At 34.0% G+C, this 18969-nt stretch overlaps 1 protein-coding gene across 1 annotated transcript in view; it reads left to right on the top strand.

Annotated features, from left to right (window-relative positions):
- The window catches only part of LOC132696635 (sodium bicarbonate cotransporter 3), a 43203-nt gene that overhangs the window by 19232 nt on the left and 5002 nt on the right, over positions 1–18969 (top strand). The window contains exons 4-16 of the mRNA XM_060661580.1: positions 5686–5856; positions 8705–9004; positions 11159–11224; positions 11737–11811; positions 12156–12458; positions 12513–12634; positions 12688–13126; positions 13187–13395; positions 13447–13605; positions 13663–13812; positions 13873–14208; positions 16209–16538; positions 18234–18464. Of these exons, the coding sequence (XP_060517563.1) occupies positions 5686–5856; positions 8705–9004; positions 11159–11224; positions 11737–11811; positions 12156–12458; positions 12513–12634; positions 12688–13126; positions 13187–13395; positions 13447–13605; positions 13663–13812; positions 13873–14208; positions 16209–16538; positions 18234–18464 (2891 nt within the window). The remainder of the gene's footprint in view (positions 1–5685; positions 5857–8704; positions 9005–11158; positions 11225–11736; positions 11812–12155; positions 12459–12512; positions 12635–12687; positions 13127–13186; positions 13396–13446; positions 13606–13662; positions 13813–13872; positions 14209–16208; positions 16539–18233; positions 18465–18969) is intronic.

Below are 18969 nucleotides of genomic sequence, written 5' to 3'. Positions count from 1 at the left end.
CTTACGTTCAAAACATTATTTAAAGAGGTTTAAAATTTTGATCGCTATCGTGGCCATTTTTAATAGCTGTGGGAATTCGTTCTTTCATCACACAGTTAATGTAGCAACGCATTATTCATTACGAGTTAATGAAACACGTATACCTAAAGCATGCGATGTCGCTTTGAATTAATTACGCCAGAGCGAAAACCTATTGTTTGGAATTGATGACCGTTATTAAGTGACAAGTTCAATCATTACCATCAATACGCGACTGAAGTACGCGTAAAATATTTCTTTCGAGTAAATCAAATTACCGGCAAAGGAACCGCAGATGTCACGTGGAACGTTTAACTGACTACGCCGCAATTATCCCAATTAGCACGCGCATCAACCGAACGATAATGAGGAAATTATACAACTAGCGATTACCGGATTCATCATTCAATTATTACTATCCTACCGATAATTATCATTCAAATTTCGACGATTATGGAAAAAAAATGGTAAGGACGTAATTGCACAAAAGATTATCCACTTAAACAACTACACTTTGCATTTATTTTCTTTTTCGTCTTCTTTCAATTTTGATGAACTCTTATTGCCAAAAATACAAACATTAAAATAATATACAAGTATAAAAACGATTACAACAATGTGTTATCACAGTCAAAAAATTCGTTTAAGTTCTGTTTCAGTGGAAAAAACAACCGGACTATTGCCCACAGACAATTTATGCCTGCGATTTTTTTTTTATTAAAATTGCTCCTTAACCGTTGATGCAAATCAGAATTTTGAATTCGCTTATAGCGACTAGGATTAGTTTTAACAATTAAACACACAATTATAAATAAGAATACGGGAAAGAGTTGGCATTGCTACATCACGAAATAGTTGGTGGCAAAAGAAAAACCTAGGTTTGAATAATATTGTTCTTATGATTCGCTTCTCTCCCAAACATACTATGCTATAATTTAGGCACAATAACATAACCGCAAGAAATCCATAGAAACCAAATTTCTTAATAGCCATGCTTCCTAGCAATAGGAAGAAAGTTTTTTTTTAAATATGGTCTATTGGATTAGTCCAAGTTAAATGGGAATCGAAATAGACGCCTAGAGATCTAGCTACTTCTTCCTGACGGATAGCTTTTTCATTATAACTAAAATGCTTCTATTTAAATCTCTGCAAGAAAATCGCCTATCGCCTTTGTTGTTTTCAATTTATACGTCAAAATTTGTTTGGTTTTCTATTTAGTAATGTTCTGGATTCCTCAATGATTTAAAAATTAAAAATATACCAATAATCCAACAAACTTGTATTAGAAACTTGAAAGTGTACTTGGACCCCCGAGTTTCATCGATAAAATAGTTGCAAGCACACATTTTATTAATAAAAATATTAAAAAAATAGTATGTGAATCCGTAGTGTTTCATATTTTCTTTACTGTGCCACAGTGTACATAACCTTTTTAACTGCCCTGGAAGAGTACAAAATGGTATGTTTCGATTCATTTGTGGATTGGGCAAATATGACTGAACTTACACTCACTTTTACTTTGGTATTTTAATCACAAAATTATATTAAAAATTATGTTAGAATACTGGATTGGCACAGAAATTATCATTTAAAATTGCTAAACATAAATCTGCTTTATTTCAGAAATGTTTTTCCTTGCTTTTAAAGCTTACAATTTGCTTACAATCTTTATTTTAAAATCCATAAAATGAAATTTTTCCACACCACTGATTTTCCCCATTAAATTATCAAGCGTTGATGTTTCCGTTAACGGGAATGCATGTCTTTATCTTTGGAATTTAATGAATTACGAAGTTTAATATCAAACGAATAAGTTTGTTGGAGTACGAAACAGGTTTTATAATGCCAGATTACATTAGGCATGAAAAGTACAGCCAAGACCTTAACCCAATTTATGGGATCAAAGAAGAGGCAGGTTTCGGCTCAGACCTCTACTTGCTTCCTTGGATGATGTAGGATACATTATCGGTTATAAGGAGTAGGGCAAAAAACTTTTGATATATTTAATGTCTTTTTTTTATAAATTGTTAAAATTCACACAGTTTTTATCGTATAAAGTAACATTTTATCATTTTTCAGCACGTTTAGCTTTCCTCACTAGTAAAATGTTTTTTTTTGTAGTTTACCTTACATTTCTTCGGGTTAAATATAAGAATAGCAATTGATGGAAAATTTTTCATTTGTTTATGTTATTGTTCTTCTTGCATTTTTTTATTTACGGTTTTAATGCCGTGTGGATCTATTCCATTTTGTAATTGTATATTTATTTATTTGTGAACAATGAAACCAATTAATATTATTGTTAGCGAAGGTTTAATTATGATTACCTAGGTTTTTTGCTGAACCGCACATTACGTTACTATTACAATGAATTGTAATAGTAACGTGTAATAAAATAATAATAAAAATAAAACAGTGATATCATATCCAAAGAAGACCCTACAAGTATTTTGTTTTTTTTTGGAGCGCGATCATTGAAGATGACAAGTGAGATCTTGGCGAAACATCTGCAGGATTCCAGTCGGAGTTCACCAAACGAACGGATGATATCCCGGAGAGTATAGTGTCATCATATATATATATATATATATATATATATATATATATATATATATATATATAACTTTAGCAAGATAGGGAAATAACTTACAAAAAAAAACTGAGTAAAATCAATCAATCAATAAGATTTTATTATAAGAAAATATCTAACTTTCTTTCGTTCATGTATAATTGTTATCAGCTTCTTTTACTATTTAGTATCGTTTATGTGTAATTTGCGTATATACGTTTAACATAGCGACAAAACCTTTGCGAATTTGCAGGAATCGTAATGTCCAGAAGAAGAGGACTTAGTATTTCTGAAGACGGTGAAATATGTAAGCCTGGTGGGTTGAATGAATTGGACATATTTTTGTATTGGTTTCGTTAAAATTATTCGTTAGAATGGGCGGGGGTTGTTATAAATTTTGATGTAAAAAAGAGAATAAGTCACACTGTAAATAGGTCAATATGGCGGTTCCTTATTTGCTAGTTATTTATGGGCTGACAATTATTGCCACTTTTGTAAAAATTTGTAAGATATCCAAAGTCGAATCAAATTGGAATCAACATGCTAATCATTTTCATCCTATCTCAATTTTAGATTGTTCCACTTTAAAATATTTCGTCCTTCATTGAGATATTAATTCACACAATAAATATCATAGATTAAGTCGAAATATCTAATAAGTGGACACAAATTATGGACGAGTGTGATTTCTTAATATCAATTTCTCTCTTTAATAATCATAGAAGAATTACAGAAGTTTTCGATAGGACAAATAAACATACTGGGGAGTTTGATGTTGCATTGGTGTATGGCAAAAACTACGCGCAATGTTTTTTATGGAAAGAATACATTAATCGAGATTTTGCATGACCTTTTCTGAATGATCTTGATTTTAGGGCAATGCATTTCAACAGTTTTTATTAATCTAAAACCCGTGAACAGACATTACAGATTGTCTACTAGTTATACACTCATTTCAAAAATGCATTGAAACGATCGGAAGCAAATGTTTGTTATAATACGACCAAAAATATAGTGCATTTATTGCTTCGACGTTTTAAGGATTTTACAGTACCTTAACCGCAGACCTTCGCAGGACCGTAGTAAAACCCACTCCAACAGATGGTTATTCTGCATTAAGTAGGTCTTGCCTGAGATGGACCGTAACGAATATTTGTACAAACTTGAAATTTTTATTTGAAACGAAAATTTGATTAAGCATTGATTCTGTGGGGTATTTTCGAATATGTAGAAGCTTTTATTTTAACATCAGGTGATGTGTATCGTTCTTAACAATTTAATCTAAATTGCAATATGTTCGTATATATCACGGAGGTATTCGAAATCTTGAGATTATATCATTGTATATTTATCACGATTGAGATGATTTGGTCTAAGTTGAAAGCGTATATAGAAAGAAATAACACTGCTCCACGATTTAGTGATAGTACCATAGCCGTAATTGGGCAATGTGTAATGAAATGAAATAGAATGTATTAAATTGTTACTAAATGTCTTATGTTCATGTTTCAAGAATTGCTAGGAGAAAAAGATTGAAAACATACTTATGTCCCGCTTGTTACTGTAGGTAGATAAATTCCTAGGACAATCCTGAAATGGTTACGGGTAAGGGTCTGCCTGCCAGGGGACGCGGCTTTGCAGTAATAAAGAGTAGGCAAAGTTAATCACTTGGTCGGTTGTAAAAGCACTATATTTCTGATCTAGGTATACCATCGAATAGCCACCATTCTTCAGATAATTTCGCACATTTTGTTGAAATGTGCACCACTTTTTAAACTGTTTGTATAACTTTTAATTAAATGCGCTAAAAATGTTTTAGCACATTTAAGCTTTTGCTTAATTCACAATCATCTTCGACCTTTTTAATTAGCACATGACTATTAAGACTTTACCTCAGTTTTTGTTATGCTCAGTCAAAGTCAGTACAAAAGAAATAACAAAGGTAAACATACAAATTCATGCAAACAAACAAACGAAAAATAAATATGACACTAACCCAAATATATTTCCTACGTCAAATTGCAAAAATAATCTCATTTACGCAAGTGATTCACGAGTCATTGAAGCTTATAGTACCAATAGGAAACCCATGTGACTAATATATGGGGCTTTAGAAAATGATATAATACCGCGATGGTATTGGCAACCGTTCTGAGTGATATAGTAGATGATATGATACAGGCTAGTGTCTTTGTGTTACACGACGGGGTTCAATTTTGGGTTCTCTGTTTTTCATTATCTATACATCGGATATCGGAATATATTTTCAAATATGCTATCAATTTCCAGTAAATATGTAGCATCAGGTATGGCCGCATGCTAATGATGACCATGAAATAATTAAACAGCTTTCTGTGATAGTTGATTATGCGAAAAATGTAGGTGGAATAACGAATTTAATTAGTTATTTATGAATAGTGCAGTACTGGACTTCGACTCTGTACGTTATAAATATGTAATATTTTTTTGCTTTCTCCCTCCTTATTTATTTATTTTAATATTCAATTTGTTGTTTGTTTTCAACGGTGGATTGATCCGTAGCTGCTTAACATAAGGATTTGCAAGTTGATAGTCTAAATGTTGCCTCTTATGAGAAAGTTTTCTAAAGGCCACAATCAAGTTAAAACAGTTCGGACAGATCACAAATAAGCCACGCTTGTTAACCACTGTGGAAACTGATAAGAGAAAATCAATACACTTCAATGACTGTGATTCCCTTGAGTATGGGTTATTATCTGTCTCAGATCGATATTAAAATTTCTATAAGCTGCCAAATAATTTAGTTATGACACTTCTTTAGAAATGCAATAAAATACTTTAATCTTCTTAATAATGACAAAACAATGGATTACTCAGAAATGTTCGTACAACCACATGGACGATTTCTTCTAGAGATTTTGTAGTGTGTAATTTACTGAACAACTAGAATATCATTCACGTTCATTTTGCAAGTTGTGCTATTTGCATGAACAATTTTGGACGTTTACGACGTTGCTGGTCTCTTGTTCGGCTGCTACTCGATTCATTCATTCATTGATCTGTCTTTCTTCCGCATTAATGTACGTGAGAGCCAGTTTGAAGCGTCGCTTACGTTGTAGGCACCCCTCCATCTCAAAGAGTGCAATTCATCTTGGGAGAGGACGTCACAGACGAAAAATACGAATCGCACCCTCTGTTTTCGGAAATGGAAGAACTCGTCGTCGATGGCGACGAAATGGAATGGAAGGAAACAGCCAGATGGATAAAATTCGAAGAAGATGTTGAAGAGGGTATGTTTTTTTTTTGCGTGTCACGTTAATCGTTTTCCAATTCACGCGTTGACATTGTAGAGAGGTTTTCTGACTAACAGTCGGGTCGTTTAAATAAAACGGACGGGGTTAAAATTAGCATCAAACCTGGCGCGGCAAACACGAGTCCGAGGGTTAAATGGATTTTCTACTAATCAATTACCCCTGTAAGGTCATAAAACAGCTTAAAGGAGTCTCGAGGCGCAATTCACAAAGTTATTAATTTACCTTTGCCAATATCGTAGTGGGATTATTATTTACTTTTTCTCAATGACACCGTCCATCCATAAATATGAATATTGGGTGGTAATTGGAATGTTTTAACAAGAAGAACCTATTTCTGAACTAGATAGAGCAAAATCGACTTACATGTCAAAGGCTGGATTAGATAGGGAGTTTTTCAATTTTCGGTCCTTTTGAAAATTGCCCTTAACTTTTTTATTTTTGAAGATTTTGGGCTCATTAGGGTATATTTTTAAGGCAAATGCAACGGCGAACAAAGATTTTTTCTGCAATTCTCCGTTTTCTCATAAATGAATACAACTTAAATTTGTTTGTGTATTTGATGAAAATAGGCTGAAATATAGGGCGTTTTTGTGTATGTATTAGTAGGCCTTGTGTAAAATATGTTCAAAGAGACGTCACACAGAAACCTTTAAAATAGTTTAATAAACACTACGATAATTACAATTTGAATTAACTTATGTGAAAAACACGAAATGTAAAAACCATTAAATATTTTACTTTTATTTTAGATATAATTTTGTTATTTAATTTAATTATTTTTAATCATTTAGAAAACAATTTTTTGTGGTAACCATTTAATATTTTAATTTTAATTTTATATATAATTTTTAATATTAAATTTTAATATTTTTGATTATATATTTAACCTAATAAACAAAATGCAATACATATTATCGTACAACCTATAAAAATTTAACCTTTTCCATTAATTTTAATGAAATGTTTTAACGTAACTGTTGGAATTATATAGGTTTGACCGAAGCAAACGCATTTCATTTGGCTTCCTCTAACTCTACTGTGGTTTGAGAAGCTCTAGTTTTTTATATAAGATCTTTTAATCTTCCCCATAATAAAATCTAGAGGAGTTAGATTACACGATCTCGCAGCCCACATAATGGGGCCTCTAGTTCCAATCCAACATTGTGCAAACTCTTTATTTAAAAGTTCACTTACAATAAGTGCAGTAAGAGCTGATAAGTCTGTCAAGAATAGAACAACACATGTTCGCAGAATATTTATATAACCATCAGATGTCAGATATTCATTAAAAAAATAAGATCCCACAAATTTACCTCGCATATATTGAATCCGAAGAGACCTTGCCGATTGCGATGCACTACAGTTTGAGGATTTCCTGTGCTCCAACAATAAGAATTGTATATGTTAAATATTCAGGAACAGCCAATTCTCGCTTCATTACTCAAAACAATAGAGAATTGAACATGTTCTCATCGCATTTTCCGATAAACCAATTGCAAAATTCCATTCTTCTAACGGCACCTCCCTCATATAGTTGGTGGACTTTTCTGGTATGATATGGCTTGAATTTATGTTTTTTAAAAGTAGTCAAAATTTTAGTTTTTATAGCATTTATTACGTCAGCTAGTGTCCGTGGGGATATTCTTGGATTTTTCAATATTAGTCCAATTATATTCGATTTCCGGATTTCCGGTTCTTCATTTAAGTGGTTAAGTGGCTTGTCTTGGCTTTTTCAACTTCTGAAATTGGTTTAATTATTTTTTAACGTCCGAAATATTCGCTTGTCTGATTAGCGCTGGTCTGGTTATGTATTGAAATAAAATTTGTAATTTCGGTTAACAAAACCCTTTACAAAATTTTGATCTTAAATTGCTAAATGAACTTAAAGCTTAACTTTGTCCACCAAAATACGTGACGGAACACAAAATTCAGTAAAGAATAAAAGTTATGATCCAAACTGACGTTCACAGCTATATGCACGGTTTACTAAACAAGAAAGGATCTATATTTTGCCCTTTTTTCGTCACAGATACGAACAAATCTATATGGTGGAAAAAGGCTTGATACGGTCATTTTTTTAAGACCAGATGATAGCCATATAAAATAAAAATGTTGTATTCATTAAAAAACAATGCGTGAACTGTAGAAAAAACTAAGTAAGCACTGCATTTGCCTTAAAAATATGCCCTAATAATGATTATTAAGGTACTTATTAAATGAGTCATTCAGTACAATGAAAGATATAATATAATAAGTCAACGGTTTGAAATATTTGAAAGATATTTAAAAATTACATTGGAAAAAATATTTTTAATAATCTATATTCCAACATTTAATTATCATGAGTTTATCAAACCTAAAACCGCAAAAATTCTCTTTTGTTGTGGCCCTTGACTGCTCGTTGAAATCTATTTAAACTTGGAGTTTGTCGCCCTTCTGTGGAGAGCATTTTACGGAAACTTTAAACAACTTTATTCTGCGAACTTCTTTGAAAGAAAGTATTGGTCCTCTATTTCTGATGAATAGTTGTGTACATACTATTTTTTTAAATTCTACTCCATTTAATTACCAAAATTTTATCAAAACTAAGACTGTAAAAATTGTTGTCCTTGACTGACTTTGAAATAAAGTGTACTTCTTGACTAGTATTTTCGGTGTTATTTGGGTGCCAATGAAAGCTTGCTTAATATTATATTGCATATATAGTCAGTGGACAATATGTTAAGTGTATATTTAATTAGAACACTCATTAGATTGTGTTCTGCAGTTTCCAACATAGAACTATTCAAAGATTCACTTTTAAGATACGGGCTCTATTGTTTAGGTGGTAATCGATGGTCGAAACCTCACGTGGCAACTCTTTCACTGCACTCTTTATTTGAACTGAGAAGCCTACTACTAAACGGATCGGTCATACTGGACATGGAGGCGACAACAATCGACCAAATAGCTGACCTAGTGTTGGATAACATGATCAACAACAATAGACTGCCATTCAGTAAAAGGGACAAAGTTAAAGACGCCCTGTTAAAGAGACACAGACATCAGTACCAAAGAAAGAACCACGGACTGCCTTTTATAAGGTCGCTGCAGGAAATCGGAAAGAACCAGTCTACTTCCAAAAGTAAGTTCCCTTTTTTGATGATAGAAATACTTCTCAAATCATTTTTTTGCGTTATCAGTCGATCGGGTGTAATTTTACAGCGTCGTCAACGGATAGAATAAGCTTTAGTCAGGAAAAGATTTCTAAAATTTCAGATAGATGCGCGTCTTTGTTTTGTATAGCGAAACCGCCGAAGAAAAAGAAACCTGTGATCGTTAAGGGTGCAGAGATCGGGAAAAACGGTTCGATTAGGTCCGATTCAGGTTAGCTACGAACTCGGGATATACCGTCTAACGCAACTAACTGGAAATGCGCCCGCCTTTTTTCTTTTGCTGAATTCAGTTGGGAGGGTTCCCAATCAAGACGGAACAAAAATGTTGATAAAGATGATAAGATTATCATCAAATAACGACGTCAGTAGTTGAATTTTTCTTCAATTTAATCGATATAGTTGCATTCTTTCATTTCAATTCGCATAAGAACCCATTAAAAGCAAACGGACTCTAAAATCAGGGTTAATGGGTTCTGGCACAAGTCGGAAGGCAAAATTTTGGTTGGTACCTCCATTTTAATTTCTAGCTTCTTATTTAAAATGAACAGCAAAAGAAATTCGATGGACGCATGCTTGGTATACGGATTGCTTGGTGAAATGAGCCTTGTGGATTACTAACCAAAGGTCTACGACAAGCCCAAAATGGAAGCATAATGGAAGCAGTAATCTCCGCTAATGCTTTAATTTAACAACAAGAATAAACATTCAAGAACCCTATTTATGTATTCGTATATAGTTTTGTGATATTTCCACAGGCACGAAAAACGGAACACATGCCTATTTGATAAATTGAAAAAAAGTTATGGCTTTCTGGTATTTTATTATTCTAATAACTTAAGCAACAAAAAAACAATAGGTTTTAAGTAATTTCTGTCAACAATCAACATCAAAGTTTTGTAAAAAGTATTACAGTAGTCTGTGAAGGTTCTTTGAAAAATTAATCAACAGCTTATTTGAAAGGGAAAGCTGGGTTTCAATAAATATGTACTAAAGTAAAAAATTGCTTAAATTTGTTACTTGAAACTGCACGATTGTCCGTAACCTTATTTAGTTATTACAAATTTGACTGTTAAGGTCTTGCTGCTTAACACGTAGTTTAAAGATTTCTCAGCCAAAAATGCCTGCTGTAAGTTCTGAAATAACAGCAGCAAATGTTGCTCATAATGATTGCTTTGCCATCTTACAAAGTCTACGAAAACTTAGGAATCAGAAATCGACTTTAGAGAAGTTACTTAGACGATGGGTTTTTTGTTTACCGATGGGTCGAGATTTAGCCTGTCATCTCCAAATTGTCGTAAGAGGGTATAGCGAAGACTGAAAGATGAACGTTCTGCTGAATATACCTTCAGTCACCCTTCGACTGGTGTCCCTTATGATGCTTTTATCTTAATGCAAATTTTGAGGGATTTTGATCGACGAGCTGTAAAAATCACTGCCAGTTCCTGATTTCTCGATTGAGCTCAAATGTGTATGTAGTTTTTTAATCGCCTTCCTGATGAGAAAACTATGACTCTTTGACAACTTTTAAATAAAATTAAAGCAATATCTCCTGAACATTGCAAATAGTTGATCCACATAACATTTTGATTATGAGGTAAATAATTGTAATTTTTTTGTAATTGTAAAAAATTGTCTGTGTGGAAAATAAACGTTGTCAGCGTTAAGTCTTTACTTAACTTTTATTGAATTAAAGTCCTACTAGAGGAATGAGAGCTTATCCCTCAGGAAGATATCCTCCTACTGATTTCAGGCATACCAAGAAAAATGTAGACAATTGTTCTAGGACGTGGCCACAAAAGTCGATATAAGAAATGTGCAGTTTCAGTTTTTTAGCTATGTGCTCCAATTTTCATTAATTTGAAGGCCACAATGACAATTTAAATTTTCGTTTTTTCGTATTGTTGTAACCAAAGACTTTTTCCTTTCAAATCTATTGTTGGTTGTTGTTGAAAATTACCTAAAGCATGTTTTGTTTGTGCTTAAGTTTTTGCAATATTATTACCAAACATTAAATTTCTTATGTCATGTATAAAATGACAAGTGCTTCGGGTTTTCGTGCCAAGGAGTGTATAAAACTCTTTGGATGAATGTCGGAAAAAATCTCACTGAATGATCGTTCGCAGCGGAATATACAGCGCACGTTCAAGGATTTACCACGTGGGTCACTTTGCAACACCATTCTAAAGAAGGTAGATACGGTAGCTTGGGGATATTCTCTCAATGTTATTTTCTTTCTATTAAGCATACTCAATCGTCTTTCCTTCCAACGTTGCAGAATTTCACGAAATGACCTATTATTCTAGGGGACGAGGTTTATTTGCACGCATGCTATTACGCAACCTTCCGATGAATATCACATTGTAGAAGGCATGCCCTGTATATACATCGACTTCAGTAGATGCATAAAGAGAGTTCAGACGTACATAACCTCAAACCTTACAATCTCTCCTCCCCCGAAGTTTATGTTCGTCTGAACTCTGTTTATGCATCTACTGACTTCAATCTAAGTAGCTGAGAGAATATTGTTTATCTCGGACGCACGCGATTTATTTTCTCGGTTGCTTAATATATTTAAGTATAATTACAGTTGACATATCGCAAAAATAGTAGTTAAATAAAAATCATTAATTCGTCTCTTATGGATTTTCTCTAGTCCTGCCTTATCAAATGTTCTGATCCCCGTTATGTTTTATCGTTTCAGTCGACGAACATTCATTCGGTGAACACGCCACTGCAAAATCTGATTTTGGAAAATTTCTCGCAGTACCCGGACAGGGTAAAATATTCAACCCCCATACGTAATTCCGTTAATTTTTCGCTTAAATTTATAAATTATACTTAATTATCTTTTATTTTAATATTAGAATGAATGCATTAGACTACCCCGTTGAGATGTGCACCGTTTATGATTTTGCCGTATGATTTGGCTAATTATCTCACGAGATAAACTTTTTCGTGGCATGCTAGTGTCGTCCGCCTGCTTTACTGATTTGCTTTACAAGGAGAAATCTCTTTTGAGTATCCTGTTAAGGGTACTTAAACGGCGTTTCACCTGAAAAGACCGCAGCTTTCGCCGTTGCAACATTCATAAAACAAAACGAAAAACAAAGCGATCTGTAGGTACGGAAAAACCGCAGAGGTTACTTAAAAGCGCGAGCAATATATCGATAAATCGCAACCAGAGCCACAATGACCTCGGAAGTTTCGGAAACGAAATTCCTCAGCACAACATCTCGTTTATGAAGAAGATCCCGCCAGGAGCGGAAGCCAGCAACATACTGGTGGGAGAAGTCGACTTCTTGGAGAAAACGCTATCCGCCTTTATCAGATTGAACACGGCCGTAGTCCTCGGTGACTTAACGGAGGTCCCAGTACCCACGCGGTTTTTGTTTTTACTGCTAGGCCCCTCCTCATCAACTCTGGGTAAGCTTCGTTACGTAAACTGAAAATTTGTTGACATATTTATAATCGGTATAGGGTATCACGAAATCGGAAGAGCAATGGCTACCCTAATGTCGGATGAAGTATTCCACGAAGTCGCATACAGGGCTAAGAACAGAAGTCACTTGTTGGCTGGAGTGGATGAATTTTTAGATGCTGTAAGTGGTTTTAGTAATCAAGACACATTTCGATTTTCCCTACCACATTTAAGGTGACCGTATTACCACCTGGCGAATGGGACCCGGCGATTCGGATAGAACCGCCTGCCGCCATACCATCGCAAGACACTAGGAAGAGGCCACCGGAGAAAGTACCCGAAGAAGTAGACGAAGAAGAGGAAGAGCAAAGACTGAGGGAAGAATCTGGCTTGGCCAGAACTGGCGTTCTCTTCGGAGGACTAAAGAACGACCTCAAAAGGAAAGCCCCTTGGTACTGGAGCGACTTCAAGGACGCTTTGGCCATGCAATGCATTGCTTCGTGGATTTTTCTATACTTCGCCTGCTTATCGCCTATCATTACTTTCGGAGGTTTATTAGCCGAAGCCACGGGCAGAAATATGGCGGCAATGGAGTCGCTGGTTTCTGGGTTTGTTTGCGGAATGGGCTATGGATTTTTCTCGGGCCAGCCACTAACAATTCTTGGGTCAACTGGTAAGCACATTTAGCAGTTGACAATATGGACAAGATGGACAAAAATGTGTTTGTTGACAGGACCGGTGTTGGTGTTTGAAACGATAGTCTACGATTTCTGCAACAATATGGGTTGGGACTATATGTCATTCCGCTTCTGGATTGGAACGTGGATAGCTGTGATATTGCTAATTCTGGTTGCCATAGATGCAAGCGCTCTGGTTTGCTACATCACTAGGTTTACCGAAGAGAATTTCGCTACGCTTATAGCATTTATATTTATTTATAAGGTAAACCACAGCTGTTTCCTGAGCCAATCAGAAAATTGTGTTAATTTTTAGGCAGTGGAAAACGTGATGGCAATAGGAAAGAAGTACCCGATCAACACCACCGGTTCGCTGAATGTTACGTACGAATGTTCATGTTTGGTGAACGATTCCATTCAAATAGAACACCCGGAAGTTATTGGATGGTCTTCGCTTAACAAAACCACTTGCCTGGTAATTAACATACCCCTTGCAATAAAACATTCTCTAAAATACTTTTGATATTGCCAGGAGTTCGGAGGGGATCTTCAAGGTTACGGTTGTTACAATCCTCCCTACGCACCTGACGTCTTTCTAATGTCAATTGTTCTATTTCTCGGCACGTTCCTGATATCTATCGAGCTAAAAGACTTCAAGAACGCGTTGTTCTTCCCCTCCAAGGTAAATATCGCCATCTTAGATCTCTACTCTAAGCAACTTACGTTTGTTTTGCAATTAAAGGTTCGTCAATTTGTTAGCGACTTCGCCGTGATCATCGCGATCATGTCGATGACGATGTTAGATTTTTATATGAACATTCCCACCCCCAAGTTGGAAGTGCCCCACGAATTCAAGCCGACACTTCCGGACAGGGGGTGGCTGATCCCGCCCTTCAAGCACAATCCGCTGTACTCGGTGTTGGTTGCGTTTCCTCCTGCTCTGTTGGGCACCATATTGATTTTCATGGATCAGCAAATCACCAGCGTTATAATCAATCGGAAAGAGTACAAGCTGAAGAAGGGATGCGGGTATCATTTGGATCTCTTCGTGCTGTCGATTTTAATTCAGATTTGTTCGGTGAGTACCCACGTATCAACATTGTGAATCTTAGAGGCAGATTTTACGTCTAAAAGTATCAAAAATAATGAATATAAAAACATGAGTTTCCATCTCTTGCAGCTTACTTAAAATTTTGAGATGATATTTTATAATTTTGCTTACTACTATAGGATACCCTATTAAATTAAATTAAAGTAGAACAAAAACACTAAAAATGACAAGGTACACTAAAGTAAAAAATTCTATAACTATTCTAAATACGTATGTGACCACCATTTTCCTGAACACATTTCTCATAGACTCTAATTGTATGATGTCTGTTAACTGACTGATTGCCTCCGAAATCCTTAAAGTTAAGTCGGGGCTATGGCCTGGCCAATCCATAGTTCCGCCGTTCCCTATCGAACCCCTGGGATATTCTATGTTAAAAAAATTTTTTTCTTTTAATTTAACAAAATATGGCGATCTATGACTCCACACCATACACATTAATTGATCACCCCTGGGTTTTTATTTCGCGTATTTCTCTAGAATTAATTAATTTATAATTAATTATTAAAGAAAATATCGCGTATTTGGATCCTCCTTTGACATGGTTTTGCACTTAGTGTTTGAGTTTTACGAAATTTAAATGCACTATATTTATACTCTTTCAAAACTGAGTAGATTGATCCCCGAGAAATACCTGTCTCCTCATATATTCCAGTAATAGAGGAAACTCGATGTGCTTCATAAAATCCTTTTTAGCATTTAATACGTTACTGTTTTCTGCAAACTTAATTGCCTTGTCGCTCTAGATAAAGTCAAATATACTGACGATGAGCTGCCGTTACAATTTTGTTAATATATTTTTTCCGGTTTGTCAAAAACGAGTAGACTAAAAGCACATATATAATATACAAGGTGTTCCCTTTAAAAAAAAATGATTTGTCTTATATGTCCGAAACTTGATGGTGATTTGTTTTATACGTCACTTGAAAAAACTTGGCTACTAACCCTATATTTTGCTTTTTTTGGTTTACCTTGATATCTCTGGAAACAAAAAAGGTACGAGCCATTAAAATGTTATCAATATCAATTGAACGCACGGTACATACGATAATGTGGATAGAGTCACACCTACTACTACTACCTATGCCTAATATTAAGTCTATACCTAACCATAATTAACTTGAAAAGTGCATTCCTTACCTTACAGATTGTAGCTTACAGGTTACCTATTGTGACCAAAGAAATTTTAGTGGTGAAATTTTTTATTATGTTAAAAATGTATATCCAATTTACAGTAGTAAAAAATAGCAATGGTATTGATTGATTCAAATCTGGGACGACCAATGAAACGCCGTTATTTATTCATGGCGCATTGATATATTCCGTATTTCACGAAATGGATTTAAAATAGCCCTGTTTCGAATTTTAGTAAATTAATCCTAATTAGTGCAACTGGAATAAAGTGATTGTGTTTTTAGTACCACATTAGAATATTTAGCATATTTTTTTGTATACACAGATTCTAGTTTTATATCAAAAGCATAGTCTACTGTATTTTTATACCTGTTCGCATCCCAAATTCAATAAATAAAGTAAAGTATTTCATAAATACATAGATAGGCATCCATTTCCAATTGACTACATTTTAATGAGATGCAGATAAACAAAACAAAAGCAACGCGTTACGACTTCAAAGAGCCACTCTTAAAGATGTACCCCTGGTTACCGGATAATTACAGTAGTTTCCATTACAAAACAGGGTCTCATGGATAATGCACGATATCATTTTAGATTTAATAAAATTGTACCAAATGCATCGACAAAAAAAAAGGAAATTATCATTTGCCATATGCTACAGATGAATTAATTGCTGAAATGGCTCCAAGTTTAAGATTGCCGCCTTACCACTATAAATTTAATGCCACAATAGCAATCAAACCCATTTAGACACTTATTATTTCACGCGATTCTAGATACCCACGCATGTACAAAATAAAATAAATAAATTATGGCTCATTTTTGCTTAGGTAATGGGCCTTCCGTGGTTCGTAGCAGCTACGGTTCTATCAATCAACCACGTCAATTCGTTAAAATTAGAATCGGAATGCGCAGCTCCGGGGGAGAAGCCCCAATTCTTAGGGGTGCGTGAACAAAGGGTCACCCACATTTTGATATTCTTAACCATCGGCTTGTCGGTGTTCTTAACACCGATGTTGGGCCACATACCAATGCCGGTATTATTCGGCGTGTTTTTGTACATGGGTGTCGCTTCGCTGAAAGGACTGCAGTTTTTTGACAGGATACTCATCATGTTCATGCCGAACAAGTATCAACCGGACTATATGTTTTTGAGGCAGGCAAGTACCTATCAATAAGAAGTATGGAAATATGTTTGCTAATAAATTTATTAGTTATATTTTTATCGTACTTAAGTGGCTTTTACTTGATGAAAATCCATTTAACACAAATGAAATTAGAACAATAAATGTTCAGCCGTTTCGGCAACACTGTGCCTTTATCAAAGACAAAATATGACATATTCGAACTTTGTAATGAACTTAATTTTCTTAAACAGCTTTTCTGAGCATTTTTTTGTGAAATGCAGTTTTTAAAAAAGCGTCGATATCTAAACTAAACAAAGTTTTAACGAAAAAGATTTCAGTTTTTATTCACACATTCTTCATTGTTATTAAAAGTACACAAAAATAGTTCTCTTCAGGGAAAAAGTAAAATATTGTAAGATAGAAATGTTATTATTCGGAAACAAACAGTTTCATCATAATGAAGTACAAAATTACAAAATTTAATTAATAACTCCAGCTTATAAATGAAGCTGTACAAGAAAATATGGAGAGAAAATGAATTTAATAATTTGATAATAAAACCAAAATTTCGTTATCACATATATTTAATATTTTCTGTTCTAAAGTTATTTTGAAAAATACCTCATAATTATGAAGATTGTAATCAAAGAAAGTAGGAACAATATTTTGGTTTTAAAAGGAAATTTTGAAATTTCGAATTTTTGCTTCGAAAATCTTTAATGTATTTTTATTTTTAAAACAACATTTGTATTTAATGCTTTGTGTTTAAGCTGTAAAAAAACACTTAACAAACACACACACACTTTAAAGTTTATATTTCGGTATTTTTTTCGTATCCTGTACAAAAAACACAAACGTCAGACATTGCCAAACTTATTTTTCAAGTAAGTAAGAATAACTATTTTCCCTTTTTTTCCCTCTTTTTTATTAACTATATTTTAAGTTGGTTACCCCCCTTAACTGTAATACAATTGATTAATTTATTAAAAAAAATTAATTAAAATTAAACTTTATTTACTTTTAAAATGATTTCTATAGGTGCATTTGAAGATTTTCCTTGAAAAACACTTTATTTAAGTATTCAGTCTAGTTAATCTATATACCATTTTTTTAAATTATGGTGTTGGGTTGATAAAACGTGAGAAAATCAAGTGTGTCCGATTTTTTTTGGAAATTCACGTATTTTTAAAAAACCCAAAAGAAAACAACTTTCTCCAGTAAAATTTTTAGATGTCTTATTATCACAATAAAATAAATAAAAACAAGTTTCGAGAATTGACTCATTATTTTTCTAAAACAAACTATTCTCAAAATCAAAAATTTGTCAAAACTCATTAATAAAAACGGCAATTTCAGTGGTGACAATGTACATACTTAGCTAAAGACACATATATATTTTTTTTGTTTTTTCTTTCCCTCTCCCTTTCTAATTTTTACAAAACAAATTTTAATGCTGTATAAACGTGAAAATATTTTAAGTGCCAAGTGTTTTTTTTTTCATCTGAAAATAAAATATCATAACATTGTTGAGCCTAATGGGTATAGTGCTCTTTCAATTTCACTAAATAATGTTCAAATTTATTTTTTTATTATCCAAAACAATACATATTCAAGAATTTCTGCGTTTATTCATCAAATAATGGTCCCCCGTCTTATTTCAATCTCGCAAAAAACTTAATTATATTGTCATCACTACCCAAAACACTTAATGAATTATTTTCTCCTTAGGTTCCCATAAAGAAGGTTCACATCTTCACGCTCATCCAACTCGCTTGCCTAATCTGCCTGTGGTCGATCAAATCGTTCAGTCAAACCTCCATCCTGTTTCCGCTGATGTTGGTGGTGATGATCGGCATCAGGAAAGCCTTAGATCTCATTTTCACGAGACGGGAGATGAAAATATTAGACGACGTCATGCCGGAAATGTCGAATCGCCACGAGATGCTGAAGGAGACCGAGGTGGGATGTTGTGCCAAAATAGCGAAATTCTTTCTAGGTCCTAAGTTGGTTAGAGACAAAAAAGCATACCGGCCTTGCGCGGTTAGCGAAAAAGAAACTTTCGCTTGAATCGGCCGTAATTTTACCTTTGCAAAGCGAACAAATTTAGTGACACCAACCTAGTCTCGTATTTAGGGTATTTATATTTGGTCGCTAGCGGGGTTTCGATAGAAACGGGAAAAAATTGGAATACTCCTTTAGGCAATGAAGTAGATTTATATCTATCCAAGTATTATTAGGCAGTCGATGTTACATAATTATGATCATCATTAAGATTATAAGTACCTTGCGTTCAAATTTATCTAGATAAAATTTTGATCGGCTGTAGCTTTTTTGTTTTTGAAGACATAAAGATAAATAAAAAAAAAACAAAATGTGGGGTTAGCAGCGAAACACTTTTCTTTATGCTTGTTATCAAGATGTTGGCAAAAATAGGACAACAATTAGTGATTCTTAATTTATTAAA

Source organism: Cylas formicarius, unplaced genomic scaffold (assembly GCF_029955315.1).
Source record: "Cylas formicarius isolate icCylForm1 unplaced genomic scaffold, icCylForm1.1 PGA_scaffold_1__22_contigs__length_36826433, whole genome shotgun sequence".
In the NCBI taxonomy this organism is placed as follows: Eukaryota; Metazoa; Arthropoda; class Insecta; order Coleoptera; family Brentidae; genus Cylas; species Cylas formicarius.
The sequence above is the reverse complement of the archived record's forward strand: the minus strand, read 5'-3'. Positions and strand labels throughout refer to the sequence as shown.